The 18076-nt window shown below is 44.3% G+C and overlaps 2 protein-coding genes across 5 annotated transcripts in view; both read left to right on the forward strand.

Moving 5' to 3' along the window:
• LOC1279741 (myosin-I heavy chain) overlaps positions 1–8662 on the forward strand; it is a 40009-nt gene extending 31347 nt beyond the window's left edge. For all 4 annotated transcript variants that reach the window (XM_061648195.1, XM_061648199.1, XM_061648196.1 and 1 more), the window contains exons 9-15: positions 52–281; positions 1922–2099; positions 2175–3126; positions 3284–3790; positions 4841–5142; positions 5222–5665; positions 5741–8662. In XM_061648195.1, the coding sequence (XP_061504179.1) occupies positions 52–281; positions 1922–2099; positions 2175–3126; positions 3284–3790; positions 4841–5142; positions 5222–5665; positions 5741–6043 (2916 nt within the window). In that variant the 3' untranslated portion in view covers positions 6044–8662. The remainder of the gene's footprint in view (positions 1–51; positions 282–1921; positions 2100–2174; positions 3127–3283; positions 3791–4840; positions 5143–5221; positions 5666–5740) is intronic.
• Positions 8663–17039: 8377 nt separating this feature from the next.
• On the forward strand, positions 17040–17886 carry LOC1275005 (NADH dehydrogenase [ubiquinone] 1 alpha subcomplex subunit 6). The gene is made up of 2 exons (XM_314225.6): positions 17040–17281; positions 17444–17886. The coding sequence occupies exons 1-2, from the start codon at positions 17152–17154 to the stop codon at positions 17686–17688; spliced, it is 375 nt and encodes a 124-aa protein (XP_314225.6). The 5' UTR covers positions 17040–17151; the 3' UTR covers positions 17689–17886.
• The last annotated feature ends 190 nt before the right edge of the window (positions 17887–18076 follow it).

An 18076-nucleotide genomic window follows, 5' to 3' on the forward strand; every position in this document is an offset into this window, starting at 1 on the left:
AAGCGATGACGTTTGTTAACTCTTAACGCTATTCCCCTTTTCGCCCCGCAGGCTATGCGACGGCTCGGTACGATCGTGTGTCGATTCTTCTTCCTGGACGGGCGCACCAAAGCGATCGATGTGCACCCGACCGATACGGCGAGCGACGCGGTCGCCAAACTGGCGGAAAAGCTCGGCCTGGGCAACATCGAAGGCTGGGCCATCTATCAGTCCCGCCCGGACGGCGAAGAGCACGTCAAATCGCACGACTATCTGTACGACATTATCGCGGCCTGGGAAGCGTACGTATTTTTCTTGCCCATTCTTCCATTCGTTTCGTTTGCTGGCTTTGTTGCGTTTGCGATTTGGGTGTGTGCGAGACCGTTGGGGTCTCCGGGATTGGCATTGTGGCGTGTGAAGACTGATTAGCGAACTGTTTCAGACGATTGTAACGGATTCTAACGTAAACCTCTCTAACAAGACTCCCTTTCCCTTTTTGTAAAAGACTGACGGAAAACGTGGACGATGACCTTTCTGACGAAACTAACAAGGCGATCATACGCATCTTTGGTATAAGTGGTAGTGTTGGGAAATTCTGAGTCAGATTCATGATTCTGAGTCTTTACAATCAAATGAATCATTAAAAGGAGTTGACGAACCGAACACATAATATTATTTGCAAAATTTTAAAGATTCATGATTCTTTTAAGATTCATTACTCTTCCCGGAATAATTAATCTTAAAATTCAGTTTGACGAACTGATTCACAATATATTTAAAGATTCATGATTCATTCAAGATTCGTTTAGAAGCATAAAGAATCTCAAGATTCAGATTGAAGACTTTGTGAAATATTTTAAAGGCGTGATTATCATACTAACATTTTAAACCAACAGTATACGACATTTGATATAACCAAGACTTGTACAAAGATTCTTCAAACTCCCTGTTTGATTCCCAGGTGTTAGTTTTTTTGTGATAAAAGATATTAATTCACTCACACGAAGGAATTACTTCGATTAAAATATCTCACCAATTCGAAAATGACAAAAAGTCATTTCAAGTAAAAACCTTAAACTTCTGCAGTTTAGCAAATCTCCATAGGAATCCATGATTGGCTTGAACAATCATGATATTGTAAAATATTTGATCAATATGAATTTTATTAACATCATTTCCCAATCTAAGCTTCGTGTGGTGTAAATACCTGCCCTTAGTAGAGTGGCCATCTTAGCAGGATCATTGACGGAATCATTCATTCATCATCCCAACTCAACCCAAACTCATCCCCCCACGCTGTGAGTGATGGTGTGCCGTGCGGTTTTTTTTCACAACATTTGACTGGGTAAAAAGTGAATGGAAACAAGTTGTGTACATAGCTAAAAAGTTCACCCATATTTCCTCCACCTGCAAGTTCAAATAATGTACCACGGACTGCTTCTCTTTCTCACTCTTTCTCCGGCAAAATACTGTTGCGGCCAAACGCACCCTTCGCAAACTGTGTCCACAAATACGCAATACGCTCGCGCACAAACACGTTGCCCATCACATGAACCAAACAAAAAAAAAACAAAAAAAACAAACCAAAAACCACCCCCGAACAAACAACTCCAGTGGACGTGACCGGGACTGTCGTCTGACGAACATAGTGAAAAAAGTCAACCGGCGGGCGTACCGGATCGTACTGTATCTGAAACTGCCCGAGGAACTGATGAGCACAAAACTGCCCAAGTACTACACCACCTGACACGCAAACCACCACGTGACGATGGGAAAACATGACGAAACCCAATTCGGTCGTACGACAGTTCGACGACACAGTGGACGATGCCTCGCATGCCTCGAACGGGTCTCACTCATCCTCCCGCGGGCTATAGCGTTACACCGCTGCGCGTGTATGCTTTTTTGGTTGCTTCTTTTACGGATGGTATCCTTTTTACAGCAAGCAGACGAAGATTCACGCATCCAGCTCGACGTTGCGCAAGAACGCAACGACGCTCGGTTCGGGCGAGAACCGGTTCGTGTTTAAGAAGCGGCTGTTCAAGAGCACCCGGGAGCTCTCGCAGGATCCGGTCGAGGTGAACATGCTGTACGCGCAAGCCGTTTACAGTGTCGTGAAGGTAAAAGGATCTCGCAAGCAAGTCACATTCTTTCCACAAAGCTCTAACAGAACCCCGTCCTCTGTTCCATTCTAGTGCGACGATTTCCCTGTCTCGGAGAAGGTTGCACTTCAGCTGGCGGGCCTGCAAGCGCAGGTTGCGCTCGGCGACCCATCGAACCAGCCGAAGCCGGAGTACTACTCGGACGTGCCGAGCTATCTGCCGGAGCGCATCTCGAAAACCCGCGAAGAACAGTTCTGGGTGCCGATACTGGCCCAAGCTCATCGACAGTACGGTTCAGGGCGCACGGAGCTAACGGCAAAGGTGCTGTACCTGTCGTGTGTCATGCAGTACCCACTGTACGGCACGACGATGTTCGCCGTGTCCTACCGTGGCTATTGGAGCTATGGCAACAGTCTCATACTCGGCGTGAACTGCGAGGGTATCATCCTGATCAAGCCGGACGACAAGTTCGTGCTGTACGAGTTCCGGTACGCCGAGGTGGAGTCGATCATGCTCGATCCGAGCGACAGCTTCATCACGATCAGCCTGAACCGGCACACCAGCACCGGCAGCGCCGATCAGCAGCGGTGCTTCGTGTTCGAGACGGCGCAGAAGAACGAGATCGGCTCGCTGATCGTGTCCTACTATCCCGCCCTTTCGAACTGGATCACCGAGAACGAGGTGCCGCCGAAGAAGAGCAAGGGCATCACGAACGAGGACCGGGTCCGGCTGCACCACAACCTGGTCGTCTGCCGGCGCCACCTGGTCGATACGGAGCTGCTGCGCAAACCGCAGGACCCGAGCGGTGGCTTCCTGCGCAACACGCTCCGCCGGCTGTCGAAGCATCGGCTTGAGAAGCTGCGGGCCGAGCACGGCAGCCCGGTTCACGACCACGGCGAAACGTACAAGGGCTTCCCGCACGCGTACTGGGCGTTCAGCCGCCAGGCACTGCCCCAGAGCCTCAGCAAGCTGCCCGACCAGGAGGAGCAGGCAATGCTGCAGGTGTTCAACTCGATTCTCACATACGCCGGCCTCGGACAGAATGGTAAGTGGGGAGAGAATGACGAACCCCAAAAAAACAAATGCGTCCCATGCGCCATCATACACGTACGCTAATGTAAATCTTCCATTACTCATCTTTTGCTCTTTCTGCCTATCATCGTCCTTTTCACCTCCAACCATCATATCATGCTGGATCGCAGGCGAAACAGTTCAGCGCGCAGAGGACGAACACATTACGCTCATACAGTCGATCATGGATCGCTGCATGCGCAAGGAGTCACTGCTGAACGAACTGTATCTGCAGCTGATCAAGCAAACGACCGACCATCCCGATCCCAACTCGCGCGTCAACCTGCGCCACTGGGCGCTGCTCTCCCTTGCCTGTAGCGTCATACTGCCACCGCAGAAGGTGGTGCGCAAGTATCTGCTAGGCCATCTGAAACGTTGCGCTAGCGATTTCATCACCGAGGAGGGCAAGTATGCACGCTTTGCCGAGAAATGTTTCTTCAAAACGCAGGGCACCCGGCGTCGGCAGTGGCCACCGTCGCGCGAGGAAATCATCTGCACGATCAACCGGCGGCCGATCTACGCGCGTTTCCACTTCATGGACGGGCAGTACCATTCGGTCGAGTTCCACCCAAGCTCGACCTCTCGAGAGGTGATGGAAATCGTGAAGAAGAAGATCGGACTGCAGGAAAATGCACTCGGTAAGTTGTTTGCCGTGTTGGGTGTGGCTTTCGTATCAGGGCGCGCAACGTATGGGTAATTGCTTGCCAGTTTTGATGCAGTGATGCACTTTGTGTGGTTTTACAATATAATCTTCAAGCTCAAATATACTAACAGATACAGGGATACATATCAGGTTGTACATTTAACAAAAATATGTTTAAACCTCCCTCCAAAGAATTTGCCAATTTTGTTGCTTGCCGCTATTTGAAGAGCAATTGAGTTGGCCAGAACATTAAATTCAAATCTATACTATTCGACTCCATATTGTTGTGCGAGATGACGACTGTACCGAGGGACCGTGCTCTGATCAGCTAAAGAAGTCTGAACTTATTGGCTTACCGATAAAACAGAATGTTCAATTCTGATCGTATAGAGGAGAAGTTCAATCATGCAGGATTTTACTACTTAGTTATGGTGATAGTAAATACGATCATCATCATCATCATCAACAAGCCATTAATTCTTGTTACTTTTTCAATCTTCAGCCAACTGTCGAGCGTTTAACTATTGAATTCTGACTGTATTGGGATATTTGATGGTAATCTTTATTCTATCAGTTGAACTTTCCAGAATTCTATGCATGAACGCAATGGCGTTTTTAAAGGCAGAGTTAGTTCGTCTCCTATCAGGGTTTTCAATTGCGAAAAAAGAAGAAGCCTCTTATGTACGATCGGGACTATTCTCCATTTGGTGCACGTGCTCATTGTACAATTCTATTGGGGGGCATCTGATTGACAACTAAGTCACTTACATGTATGTCCAACTAAGTCACAACACCTTAAATGGGAGTGTTTTATTGTCTTGACTTAAGACAAAGTAAGTTCTTACTGGACAAGCGCTAAAATCACTTCACGGCAAAGCAGTACATGTCCAAACCCAATATAATACATTGGACCAGTTTCAATCTGTAAATTCCGTTAGATCCATACATGAAAAGCATCAAATACGCCGATACTAACACCCATTTTCTAAACCCCGTTTTGACTCGTTTGTCGCTTGTGCAACTAATTCGCTTCGGTGGGCTGCAGGTTACGCTATCTACGAAGTGCTGGGCGCATCGGAACGCAGCTTGCTGCCGGACGAGAAGGTTGCTGACGTGATGTCCAAGTGGGAAAAGTACCGCACGGCGGCCGCCCAGGCGGTGCAGCAAAATCAGAGCTCCAACTTACCGCCCGCCTGCCGCCGGCAGCACCATCTGTTTCTGTTCAAGAAGCATCTGTTCTGCGACCAGTACATGAACCTGGACGATCCCGTCGAAAAGGAATTGCTCTATCACCAGGTGCTACACGGTTTGCGTACCGAACGTTTTCCAATCACCGAAATGGAGGCTGTAAGTAGCGAAGAAGCCGCCATGTGTGTGTTTTGTTCCATGTCTCTGATGTTAAACGGTTCTCTTTGCCCTTCCACAGATTATGTTAACTGCTCTACAAGGACAACTTGAGCTCGGTGACAGTTCCGACATCGTGCAGGACTATCGGCCCATAGCGGCGCACTGTTTGCCGCCGCGCTTTGTGCCGAACATACCGCGCGACAGCGTGGCCATGCACCATCAGAGTCTGCGCGGGACGACGCCGGCCGAGGCGAAGAAATCCTTCCTGAATCTCATCCAGAGCTGGCCGCTGCACAAGGCCACCATCTTCGACGTGATGCAGTCGTTCACCTCCAACTGGCCCCGGATGCTGTGGCTAGCGGTCGACCAGAAGGGTTTGCATCTGCTCGAGCACCGTTCGCGCAACACGCTCTGCACGTACGACTACCAGTCGATACTGTCGTTCTCGCCCAACATGAACTGTCTGATGATCATCACCGGCTCGGATAAGAAACAGTCGAAGGTGATTCTGACCACGGCGCAGGTACGTTGATGTCGTTCGCTGGAGTGCCCTTTTCGTACCCTAACTGTATTTTCTCCCAAACCCCCGCCCGTTTAGGCCTTCCAAATTGCTAACCTTATCCGCGAGTACATGGAAGTGCTGCAGCGCCAGCAAACGCACGTGGACGATACGCAGAAGGAAAACCAATCGGCCGGCGCTAATCAACCGCCCGTGCCCCAAGTTCCACCGCACAACCAACCGCTGCCACCGCCCCATCAGCATCTTCCAGTGCAGCCACCATCCGGCCAGGGTGGCCCAGCTGCAGCACCGGGCACTGATCTACGAAAGGGCGGCCAAAGGCCACCCTCAATGCTGCTGCGTCAGTCCAGTGCGGCGCTGGTCGCACCGCAACCTAGCTAGATGGCATCGAAACCCGCCAAACCCCAGGAACTACTCCTCCGCAGGCACTAAAGGCACTGACAGCAAATATCTGTAGCACTTCCATGCAGACAGAGTCGAACAGGAAATCAAACGAAAACGTAATCAAAAACCAATACAAAGGACGGTTTGAACTGGTACAGGCTCCCCTTGTACCCAGTGGTATCGTCCGCTAAGCTAGTCCAAGCAGTTATTATTTCGACAGCGCTTCACACTTGCTGGGCAGAATCGGGCGAGTTAGGGGGAGGTGGAGCAGGTCGGGCAGGAGCATATAGCATGATAACGATAAACCAAAAACCAAACAAAAATGCAAACCATATACAAACCCACAATCGTTGCTTATTGTTAAAACCTAGCCAATAGGAGATCTGATTAACCACTCCTACTGGTCACGAGATGAGATGTTAGGGAATTTATTGCTAAATGCGCGTTGTTTTGTTTGCAACTCAAGAACAATATCATAAGATTGATTCAAAAGGGTATGTGTGTGTGTTTGTGTGAGTGTTTGTGCGTGTTAGTGAGGTTTCGCTTACAGCACACAACGTGTCTAACTATTGAAGGAAACCACAGTAACAGTACCAAAAAACCCAAACTGCACCGTAATGCCGTAAGTGCATCGTGCGTGCAACGATTTCTTCTTTCACTGCCCTTTTGTCACGATACAGAGAAGACCCCGGGAATAGTTTTTTTCCTCCCCTTTTGTATTAACTTCTTTGCGAATAGAGTATGTATTACGTTGTGATTTAGGCTATATTGTATTATATATCTATGTAACTTTTTCTACACCATCATGATCATTTTGGATGGGTATCTTCTTCATCCCCAAAGCTCCCAATCCTTGCCGGGGATTTTTTTTTTAAATACCGGCAAGTGCGTATGGTGAATGATTGTATGCATGTGTGTGTGTGTTTGTGTGCGTTTTAATGACGAAACAACATACCCTCAAAAGAAAACTGTGGGACTCAGGCCATTATTTACAGATATGTGCGTTCGTATTTCATGCGCTCGTTTGTGTGTGTGTGTGTCTCTTTACGACACACGACACATGTTTGAAATGCACGCTCTTTTCTAATCTCTTTACTACTTTCCACGCACTACGACGACGCAAGTAACCACGTGCACCAGTGCGCTTCTGAGGAGTCACGTTTTAGTGCTAAGCTTTATGTAGATACACACCACGACCGTAACGAATGGGTACGCTATTTAGTGCAAATGCTATTTAATATTAGTTTCATCACTTTACCGCTTCATTACTCGCATTTAGAACTATTTTATTAACAAACCCATGTTTGGCTTTTAACGATAACGAAATTAGGTTCCCCCCTTTCCCCCTTATTAACAGCTAAAGACTAAGGACGTTCTGCAGCAAATGTAGCTAAGGTAAATTGTACAAAACAAACAAAAAAACATAAAGAGTGAATATCGAAAATGTAGGAAAACAATCTTAAAGTTAGCAAATGTTAACGACACAAGACAGGACCGAGAGACAGAAACAGAGAGAGAGAGAGCGAGAGAGAGAAAAGGAAATGTTATAGAAAGAAACATTGTAGTCGATTGAAGATTGAAGTTCACCAAACACGCTGAATAGAGAGAACCCTCATCCTCCTTAGATGAACGCCCTTTCCTCTAGCGAAGGATAAAGTTCTTTACTGTAGTTTCCTCTCCCCTAACGCCTTCTGGATGGTGTGGATCCGGCGTATAATCTTTAGAATAACCCAAGACCCGATCTGATTTTATGTTGGTTTGAAGGACTCTTAACTATGATGCTGTACAATGGAATTCGTTTCGCAGGCAAACTATTGCTAAAAGCGATTTGTGTAGCACAAATAATCAACTTCACTAGTCACAGGCGTACGGTTGAATTAGTTTCAATTATTTTAAAAAGCCTTTTCACTTTAGCCTTCACTTTATTGCATGTTATTTTTATGTTCAACGAATGATGGTTTAGAATGGAATGGAATAGAGAGAACGGGCAAGGTGCTTATGGTTCTGTGTAAGCTGAAACATTTCTCAAAAAAAACCCTGGCAAAATTTTAACTTTGGACTCTTATTTTTTAACTCTTTTTTTATTATATTCCTATCATTTTCACTCGTACGTGTGAATGGGTGTAAGTGCGCGTTTTTTTCAACTACACCTTACAGAATACAGAAACCCCATTCTAGTTTGAAAAAAAAACCCTGACAAATAGAACGATAAGCAAGGAGAGCGTTTGCTGCTAGGTGTTAGCATTCTCTCGTTCGAACAGGAGTGCCACGAAGATGAGATATTCAAACCCTTACAAAATATCAAATAAATAAGCCCGGTCACCAGGCACAGCTGTATCTAACACAGCGGCACTGGTGGCCGTATAATGTTATCCGATCATTATTACACAAAATAGAAATAAAACACTATATTGGTAATCGTTCCGTATACAACAACAACAAAAAAGCAAACAAACAAATAAAGCGAAAAGCACGTGCGCTGGAACAATACCCAAAGGTCTGAAATCTGAAAAGCTTTCCCCATTTTTTGAAGAATTCATGTTTTGTTGTTGTTGGGGAAAGTGAAAAACAACAATCCAAAACTAAACCAGTAATACAACTATTGAGGAAAATGTAGTTGGTGTATGACTTTTTTGCGTTGAGTTTAAACAAACCCGAAAAGCGAACCCGTTGGGAGCAGAAGTGCAACAAGGCGTCCGTAATTGACAAACTCCACAATGGGGTAAAGAATCGATGGGGCTTTGAGAGCGTGAAATGTATCCAAAAATATTGGTTACTTAAGCTGCATCAACTCCGTTTTCCTATTCTCAACGATCGGCTGATTACGTATTTCTCCACGAAAAAACTAGCACTAGACGAATTTACATCACTTGGATCAATACGATGACCGAGCAAAACTGTCAACACATTCAAATTTTTGTTGGGTTTTTAAGTCTAACAATACAGCTCACGGAACTCCAAGCCATGATTAGCTAGCTAGTTTGAATGATCAACGACCAACATCACTTGTGTGACGAAAGCCTACGCAGAGATAAACCCAACGTGATCTTTACGCGATAGTGCAAGTGTTCTTCAAGCACTTGAATCTAGAACCACCCGCGACCCGAACATCCAGCAACTCTGCAGTATATCAAATTCACCCCAAGTAACATTCTGCTGGATTCCTGGTCACTCAGGTATCCAGGGAAACGAAATAGCAGACCGACTGGCCAACGCAGGACGTAGTAACCCGGAATGCTGCCATAACACTCTTCTACGTCGTGACTTCATTCGCCTTAGCCAAACCATCATCGCCAATGGAATGTTTGGAATGGTTATTGGGTTTGTAGCGGCCGCTTTTTTCCATCCATCCATCACACAAAGACCAGAGAATTCTATCACGACTTCGGATTGAATACACACGATATCACCCACACCTTTTTATTGTAAAAATCCAACCCACCACTGTGCAGTTTCTGTGGCGTCGACATTACCGTCCGTCACATATTTACCGAATGCCATGGTTATACAGCAGAATGCATCACCTGCAAATTAGATCAAAGCATCGACTGTGCCTACATCCGATCAGTGTTAGAATATCGCAGTATGGTTAGCGACCCCTGCACCGAACAATGGAGTAATCGAATCGAGGCCATCCAAAGAAAAGCGACTAGATATGCTGTAAGATTCTTACCATGGCGACAGGGCGATGTGTTTCCGTGATACCATTCCCAGTCAGTGTCTGCTTTTAGGGATTCAGCCGTTGAAAAAGCGCCATGAGATAGCTAAATGGCTTTTTATATCAGGACTACTCAACCACCACATTGATGCTCCTACTCTATTAGCTACGATAGAATTTAACGCGCCATCTAGGAATCTACGTACACGTCAATTCATATCCGTCCCTCGTAATAGAACTCTTTTTGGCCAGTCTGATCCTATGTCAGCTATGTGTCGCACTCTCATCAATAACTATGATTTATTTGATTTTAACATATCACATAATGTTTTTAGAGATAGGCTCAGGACACAACTTACGTAATAATCATATTTTCAATATACATTTTCTATTCTTGTGCAAAAGTTCTCCACTATCGATCTCCCTTGGCACCCATACAGGGTTTTTCAAATTTTCTCATAACGTTGGAAGACACTTTCTTGATTCTTTCTTATACGAAGTGAACTTTATTAGGGGAATCGGACTATGGGAACCTTTTTTAAGACATGGTTATTTGTACTCCAATAAGAAAGGGAAGAAGAAAATCTTCCTCTGAAATATTTCCAATCCTTTCAAAAATCCTGTGTGATTGACTTCCTCATTCCTTAATTCAGTGGTGTCAAACACGATTTGGGTCGCGGGCTACGGCTCAAAAGATTCTCGCGGGCCGCAGTTGGGCGGCGGTGGGGTGGGAATGCTTTCAATCGGCAAAAATCATTAAGGACTTATTCTTGGACCAAGAATGTTATCTACATTTTGTTTCGTAGCCTCCAATAAATAGTTCATGAAATTCATTAAATTGCTCATATTGTAGCATATCTACAATACAGAACTTATTATAATACACACTATCAGCTATAGGCACATTGTAACACACTTCGGAAAGCCAAATCACACCATTGCAACACATTCGTTAAAACACTCTCAGTAAATCATTCCACACCATAGCAACATACCCAGACCATACCGTTCATAGAAAAAAAACTACAGTAGAACGTCGATTATCCGGGGACGGATTAACCGGCGGGCGGCTTAACCGTGCGCATAAATCTGACAGCTGTTCATACGTACGGCGAAAGTTTGCAGCGATAGTCAATTGGGGAACCAGTTTCTTGTACAGCTCTGTAGTGTCTAGTGGTATTTTCGAAATTAATTTTTGTTGATGAACAGTTGTTAAACCTACAGTTATTGATTAAAATAATATTCTACTAACGATTAATCGATTGATTCTAGGTGAATTATTAATAAAACTAGTGAATTTCATATGTTTTATATGCGTTTGACATTTCTTGGACCATTATCCGTGCAAATTGATTAACCGGCAACCGTCCGGTCCCGAGTTGCCCGGATAATCGACGCTCTACTGTATTGTGACACACTTATTGAAAACAACCGAAACACGCAACACAAGCAATTCTTCAAGAGACTTTCCAGAACTTGTGTAAAAATACTAAAAGCGCAGCATTGGCACATACTGACAGCATAGACACCTCAAATCAATAACCTTTAATTGGGATAAAAACACATTTTAAAACCTAATGTACGAAATCCATAACATATTTTGAATATAAATAAATATCCAACTCCGACCATGGCAAGTCAGATTCGTTCGGACTGTCAGGATAGGACTATGCCCACCCGACATTTATCGACTTTTCATTTAAAGAGTTTAGTTATGTCCAAAGTGTATGAAGACCAGGTGGTCTCAAAGACTGTTTTTCATGACAAAATTTTTGCGTCACTTTTTGACAGAACGGGTGAAAACTTGTCCTCAAAATACAGTAGAACGTCGATTATTCGGGGGCGGATTTACCGGCGGGCGGCTTAACCGTGCGCATAAATGTGACAGCTGTTCAAACGTACGGCGAACATTTGCAGCGATAGTCAAGTGGGCAACCAGTTTTTTGTGCAGCTCTGTAGTGTTTAGTGGTATTTTCGCGTTGTGTGCGACAAAAGAGGTTGCCTACCCCTGGAAGCCGACAGGATGAGTGCCGATCGGGAGAGATAATCGGTGATCAGTCTTCTGCATGATGCAAGAGATCGATACACGAACGGGCGCTCTCTCCTACGGACCGCGATAAGGGTCAGACGTCCGTGCTACGCTTATTTAATTGTTAAAAAGTGAATTTCATGTGTGGCGTTTAAAATAAAGAGAATAAGTTCTAACCAATACAACATTTCGAAATTCATGTTTGTCCATGAAAAGTTGCCAAACCTATAGTTATTGAATAAAATAATATTCTACTAACGAATAATCGATTTATTCAAAGTGAACTGCCCGGATAATCGACGTTCTACTGTAGCTCTCTGGCAACTTTCCGAACAAACAAATAGTTAGAAGTCTGCGATTGTCGCAAACACTTATGCGATTTTCGCAAAAAACCAATGCGATTTTCACTAAAAATTCTGGAATTGTCGCAAAAACTTCTGCGATTGGCGACTTTGTTCTTTCCAGTAGGGGAAGGTAGGTAAAGACGGACACTGCGGGTAAGATGGACACTTCTCATAAATGCATCAAAATGTTTTTTAAATGCATCAAATTTGCGAAAAAATCAACAATGCAGCATCCTAACTTAAAGTTAAACAACACATTTGAGAACATTTTTGGCATATCCTATAACAAATTTTACAAAAAGGTTCTCATTTTCAATCTCTAACTATAGAGCGTTACTTTTTCACTCCATAGTGAGACGATGTTGGTTAGTGAGTTGATGTTAGAGGCAGATAGCTTGAATGATTTTTGTACCGTGTTGATTTTTCCGCACACTTTCCTCCGACATACCGATTCATCGATGTAGGCGTTGGACGAAAAACGACAAACCGTAAACAATCATTCAAATATCGTCCATACGTGTATAAAGTTATGTAAGGCCGCAAATACACAAATTCAGGATCAGAACACCGTCGAAAACTCCGAACAGAATTGGCTACTGCGAGCTGTCGAGAACCTCAAAGCGCTACGACTCATTAATCAGTACCTGTGCGAAAGACGCCGCGGATGGCGCTGACGATGTTTCCGAGTATGCCGCATTCAGGCGACTTTGTACAGATACAGCCAAACCTGCTACAATGTGTCATTTCCGCTGCCGAAATATTTTCCCTGGAGCACTCTTATGCTTTCGATGTGCAGGACAACGTATTAGTAAACGTGAACCGAGTGAACAACGAACAACGAAGTGTGTATTATGTAATTACCGCAGCAGTGGACAAATACGGTTTGACAGAACAATCCAGTGGAGAGGAGACACACAATAAACAAATATATTTCCTTTGATGGACCTGGTGACACCGGGAATCCGTTTCGGTTCGAAACTATTCTAGGGTCCCAAGCGCCACAGATGAAGCTTAAACGACTAGAAAATTGAATATCCATAGAAAAAAATGAAAGCTCCACAGCTTCATTGGTTTGATCAATAAATGGCGTATTACAACTCATCATTATATTGCTATCCTTTTCTTGCAATGTGTTTCGACAAGTTTCCTCTTATCATGACCTATATAGCCTTCTAACTTTCTGAACAAAAATCTATATGAATGGTCGTGTGGTCAGATACGTGGGTATCAACACCAACGACCATTACTCAAATCTCACTCGCTTCAGTGCTGGTGGTTTCCATTGGAGTTTAGTATTTAAACAATCGTATCGCCGTTCTAGTTCTAGCGATGCATAACTTCAATGCGAAACCGTACAACAGTACAGAGAAAATGAGAAAGCTCTCCTCCAAGCGATGAAGCTCAACTGGTTGGGGTATCCCACCAACAAAGAGCGCCACCAGCTTTTTTGCTATTTTTAGAATGCACGAGTCGTTTGCCGTCTGCTAAACGTAGTCTTTCTATATTCCGTTTAGGTAGAGAACTTGAGTCGTTTAGAAGCCGTTTAGCGGTCGTTTAGTGGATTTGTGGCACTTGGGGATGGACACCAAATTTATTGATTTATTTTACTTCTTATATCAATTCGTGATGAATAGATTTCTTCAAATATCTTAAATAAGTGTATTCCGAAGCTATAAACCAATCAGCAACTAGAGAGAGTATTGAAATAAGCGAGAAATGAAACACCGGTCAAAATAGTTATCATGCGTTATGCTATTACACGCTCGACGCTGGTGAGGCACTTCACAAAACCCAATATCTTGTCACAACTTGGACAACTTTAAACAATAAAAAGATGAGCCATTGATACGATATTGTTCAGGAATAGATGAAAAATTCTATGGGATTACAAACATCAAATGTTGACATGGTTGACATGAATTTTGACATGGTGGAAATGGATTAAACTATTAACAAGTTCCTCAAAAAATACTGGGGTCGTGGTCTTTTCGCGTAGTAATTTCCTTAAAGGAAGTTCTAGACTGTTGTGAAATATATTCACGAAAAGGGGCTGGCTGTGATATTTGGAGGAAATTTGAATAGGAAAGTGTACACCTTTATCGCTGGTCGGTTTGCAAACTGTATATTCGTTTGTCCTTTTTTTGTATATAATATTTCATGCAGTTCATAATTCATGCAGATCGAGCAGTTTCTAACGTCGAGTAGTTTATAATCTAATCTTAGTTTCCTAACGCTTTGTTTCATGTACAATTCAAATTTAAGTTCGAAAATAATTATCCAAATTCCAACAACTGTTGTTCTGTAAGCTGGAGCAACGTCAGCTGTAAGTGCGCGACATTTCAATAATGATTTAGATGCTGCATTCTACGATATATTAGAAGCGGTGCTTACAAGTCTTAAAACCACGGCTGAATGAATCGTCGTTGAAATAAGCCAAGAATTGGTTTAAAAACGTACCAGGACGTGGAAAGCGATAGAATTTGTTAAAATACTGTAAAACTCTTCACTTTCCAACGATTTCTACAGGTGTCCATCTTACCCTTCATGGTGTCCATCTTTCCCATATCAGGTGTCCATATCTTACCCGAATCAGGTGTCATATCTTACCCGAACATTTCAAAACCGCACGAAAAAAATCATGTTTTTCTTTCATGAAAAAAAAGCAAAAATCGATGGAAACTTAAAAGTTTCAACACATTTTCTAATAAAACATGAGTGTAAGATAATATATGAACATTTTCAAGGTCGTTGTACTTATATAACCCTAGATTTTTACCATTTCCCTTAACGTGTCCGTCTTTACCTACCTTCCCCTATAAAAAAATAAGAATTTTCAAAATTATTTTTTATTTACTTTTTTTATTTTAACTTTTTTTACCCCTTACTTCTATGACCACCTACACGGGTAGGTCATAATTTTGTATGAGAAACTGCTCTTTTGCGTGGTAAATTGTGCATAACTTCTGTTTTAGTTATTGACATGACTTCAAATTTTCAGGGATGCTTGAAGCCAGGTGTATCTCGGGGACTGCCTGTATATGAAAAATAATTTTGAAAATTCTTATTTTTTTATATTGAAAAGAACAAAGTTTTATGCAGCTTCTCTGAAAATTTCAAGTTATTTCAATAACCAAAACAGAAGATATGATCAATTTTGTTGTGATATGTTGCGCTACTTAACAACGGCCAACAACGCGGGAAGGGTTTAAGCTTACGATGTAGGTAAAAACCGTGTATTCACTGATAATATCTTTGCCCTTCTGAATGCCCGTACCGAGTGCCCGACCGCCGCTCGGTTCCCACTTGATGCCCTCTCATTCTCCCGAGAGACCCGACCTCCTACACTCACACATCACACGAAGACCCTTGCCTGTCTTCGGTGAGTGGCCTAATGTGTTTGTATGTGTTTGGTGAGTGGCCTAATGTGTAATTTTGTATGCGAACTCCCATACAAAATGTATGACCTACCCGGGTAGGTGGGCATAAAAATGAGGGTGTATTTTTGGTCATAGAAACGAAGGTTAAATGGTTGCGTTCTTAACAGTGCTCCTACCGAAACTTGCCAATATAATCTGGCCACACTGGCCCGCAGTGCAAAAGCTCGCTCGAAAGGTCAATAACCGTCGCAAAACGTCAAAAACGACCGTCGCCAGCGCCTCGAAATCGTTGCGAGTTTCGCTCGCTGGCGACGTCGGTTTGCAGTACATGCGACGCCGGTTTTGACGTTTTGCGACGGTTTTGCGACGGTGGCCGCCAAAAAGCTCGCCTGACCTGCGGACCAGTGTGGCCAGATTATATTGGCAGATTTCGGCAGGAGCACTGTTGAGAACGCAACCATTTAAATTTAATCAATTATTTTAATGATGACCCTGCTAGCAAAGAGAATGAAAAAATGTGCGACTTTCAAGCGAGGGGCATGTAGAAGCAGGGGGAGACGGTTGGAAATACGCGAGCGTTTGGTGTTTTGGTTTCTACACAGTTTTTGCACTCACACAATTACACATGTGTGGATGTGTGCGTTTACTTTCAGCCTGCGCGCTCTGTTTGGTTTTCTCGCAGCGGCATGCTGGTATCGGTGTCCCGCTCGCACTAGTGCAGCGTATTCGGGGAGAAACGGGAAGGAAGGGGTATGAGGAAAATACAATGAAACAGCGCGAGCAAGCGTTCTTTTCAGTGAGAGTGCCTCGAGTATTTTAAAAGTCATGCAAGAGAGCGCCGGTCTGGTGGTACAGTCGTCAACTCGAACGACTCTATAACATGCCCATCATGGATTCAAGCCCCGAATAGACCGACCCCCCATAGGTAGAACTGACTATCCTGCTATGGTACCAATAAGTCACTGAAAGCCAAGCCGACTTCACTAATGAGTACAGGCAGGCCTTGACCGGCAGCGGCTGTTGTGCCAAAAAGAAGAAGAAGAAGAAGAGAGAGCGCATTCTCTCTGTGGTAGCGCTCCATCTGCCATTTTTAATTATCAGCCCAAAACAACGGACTTCGGATCCGATCTTAGGCCGGACCCCCACCGTGTGTTTCTACCTTCCCCTCGCCTGAAAATTTCATTCTCTTTGTCTGTCTTTGAGCTTAAACCGTCGACAGCGAGATTCAAATTCAAATTTAAATGATTTCCTTTGACGAGCAATTCTCGGAATCCATGCAACTGAAATTTTCTACTTATTATGAACATTACATTTTAACGGAAAAAATAAAAAAAAGTGCCAGGCAAACAAACGTGCATCAGCGCGATAAGTAACAAATGAGGTTAGCAATCCTTGAAACAGCATCCCAAGCGTCACAGATTAAGCTCAAACGACTGAAAAATCAAATATCTGTGATTTTCGGTAGGATAAATGGAAAATCGGTAGTTTTAGGAGGCTTATCTGTGAATCGGTAGGCATATGAAAAATCGGTAGGAATACAGATAAATCGGTATTTCTGGTCACTCTGAGCTGACCTGCGATGGGAGGAAAACGAAAACGAAAAAAACAACACAACTGTCACAACATTCGACTGCTGCGGATCTTGTTGAATTCCAAATTTTCCATTCGTCCTCCGGATTTCTGCCGACCACCCGAGCATGGCTAGCCGCGAAGCCGTACGCCGGACGGTACAGTCCGTGCGGCCGATCCTGTCCGTCGACCGTGAGGAGGCCCGCAAGCGCGTCCTCAACCTCTACAAGGCTTGGTATCGCCAGATTCCGTACATCGGTAAGAGCAGCACCGTGGCGTTGCGTGTTATGTCATAGCGATGCCCTGATGCGGCGGCCGCAGCCGTATCGATCCCGTCCCGTCGGCAGGGCGTTTGTTTTGGTTTGGTTTTTGGTGGCACCGAATCCACTAATCCATCTGCGATTGCTGCGTTCGTTTCAGTGATGGACTATGACATCCCGAAGTCGGTGGAGCAGTGCCGGGAGAAGCTGCGCGAAGAGTTCCTGAAGCACAAGAACGTCACCGACATTCGCGTGATCGATATGCTCGTCATCAAGGGCCAGATGGAGCTGAAGGAATCGGTCGAGATCTGGAAGCAGAAGGCACACATCATGCGCTACTGGAAGGAGACCCAGGAACCGAAACCAACGGACTTCCTGTCGAAATTCTTGTCCGGCCAGAACTGAACCAGTCCTCCAGGCCTGACCCATTTGTGGAATATAGTGTAGGAAGCGCAGCCGTACGGTACTGAACTGGGTGTAAATAAAGGACAAAAGGAAAACGAACACCCCCTTTTCTCGACACCCTCCTCGTCGTAGTGCAATTGTTGTGACGCTCTTGCTTAGGTGGACAATGCATAATTAAACAAACGTTTTCTACTCGTTGTTCCTTGATGCAAAGCATTCGCGTGGGGTATGAGAAATATTACAAGGTTTGATTTAACGAAAGGGTGAAACAGTTGCAGTCATTGGTTCATTGCATGTTATAATAAATTTTTACAATCTTCTTTGCAAAAATGCAATAGTATTAGGCTCTATAAAAATCGCCTACAAAGTGGAAATTGTCAACAGCGTC

This window comes from Anopheles gambiae, chromosome 2 (assembly GCF_943734735.2).
Source record: "Anopheles gambiae chromosome 2, idAnoGambNW_F1_1, whole genome shotgun sequence".
Lineage (NCBI taxonomy): Eukaryota > Metazoa > Arthropoda > Insecta > Diptera > Culicidae > Anopheles > Anopheles gambiae.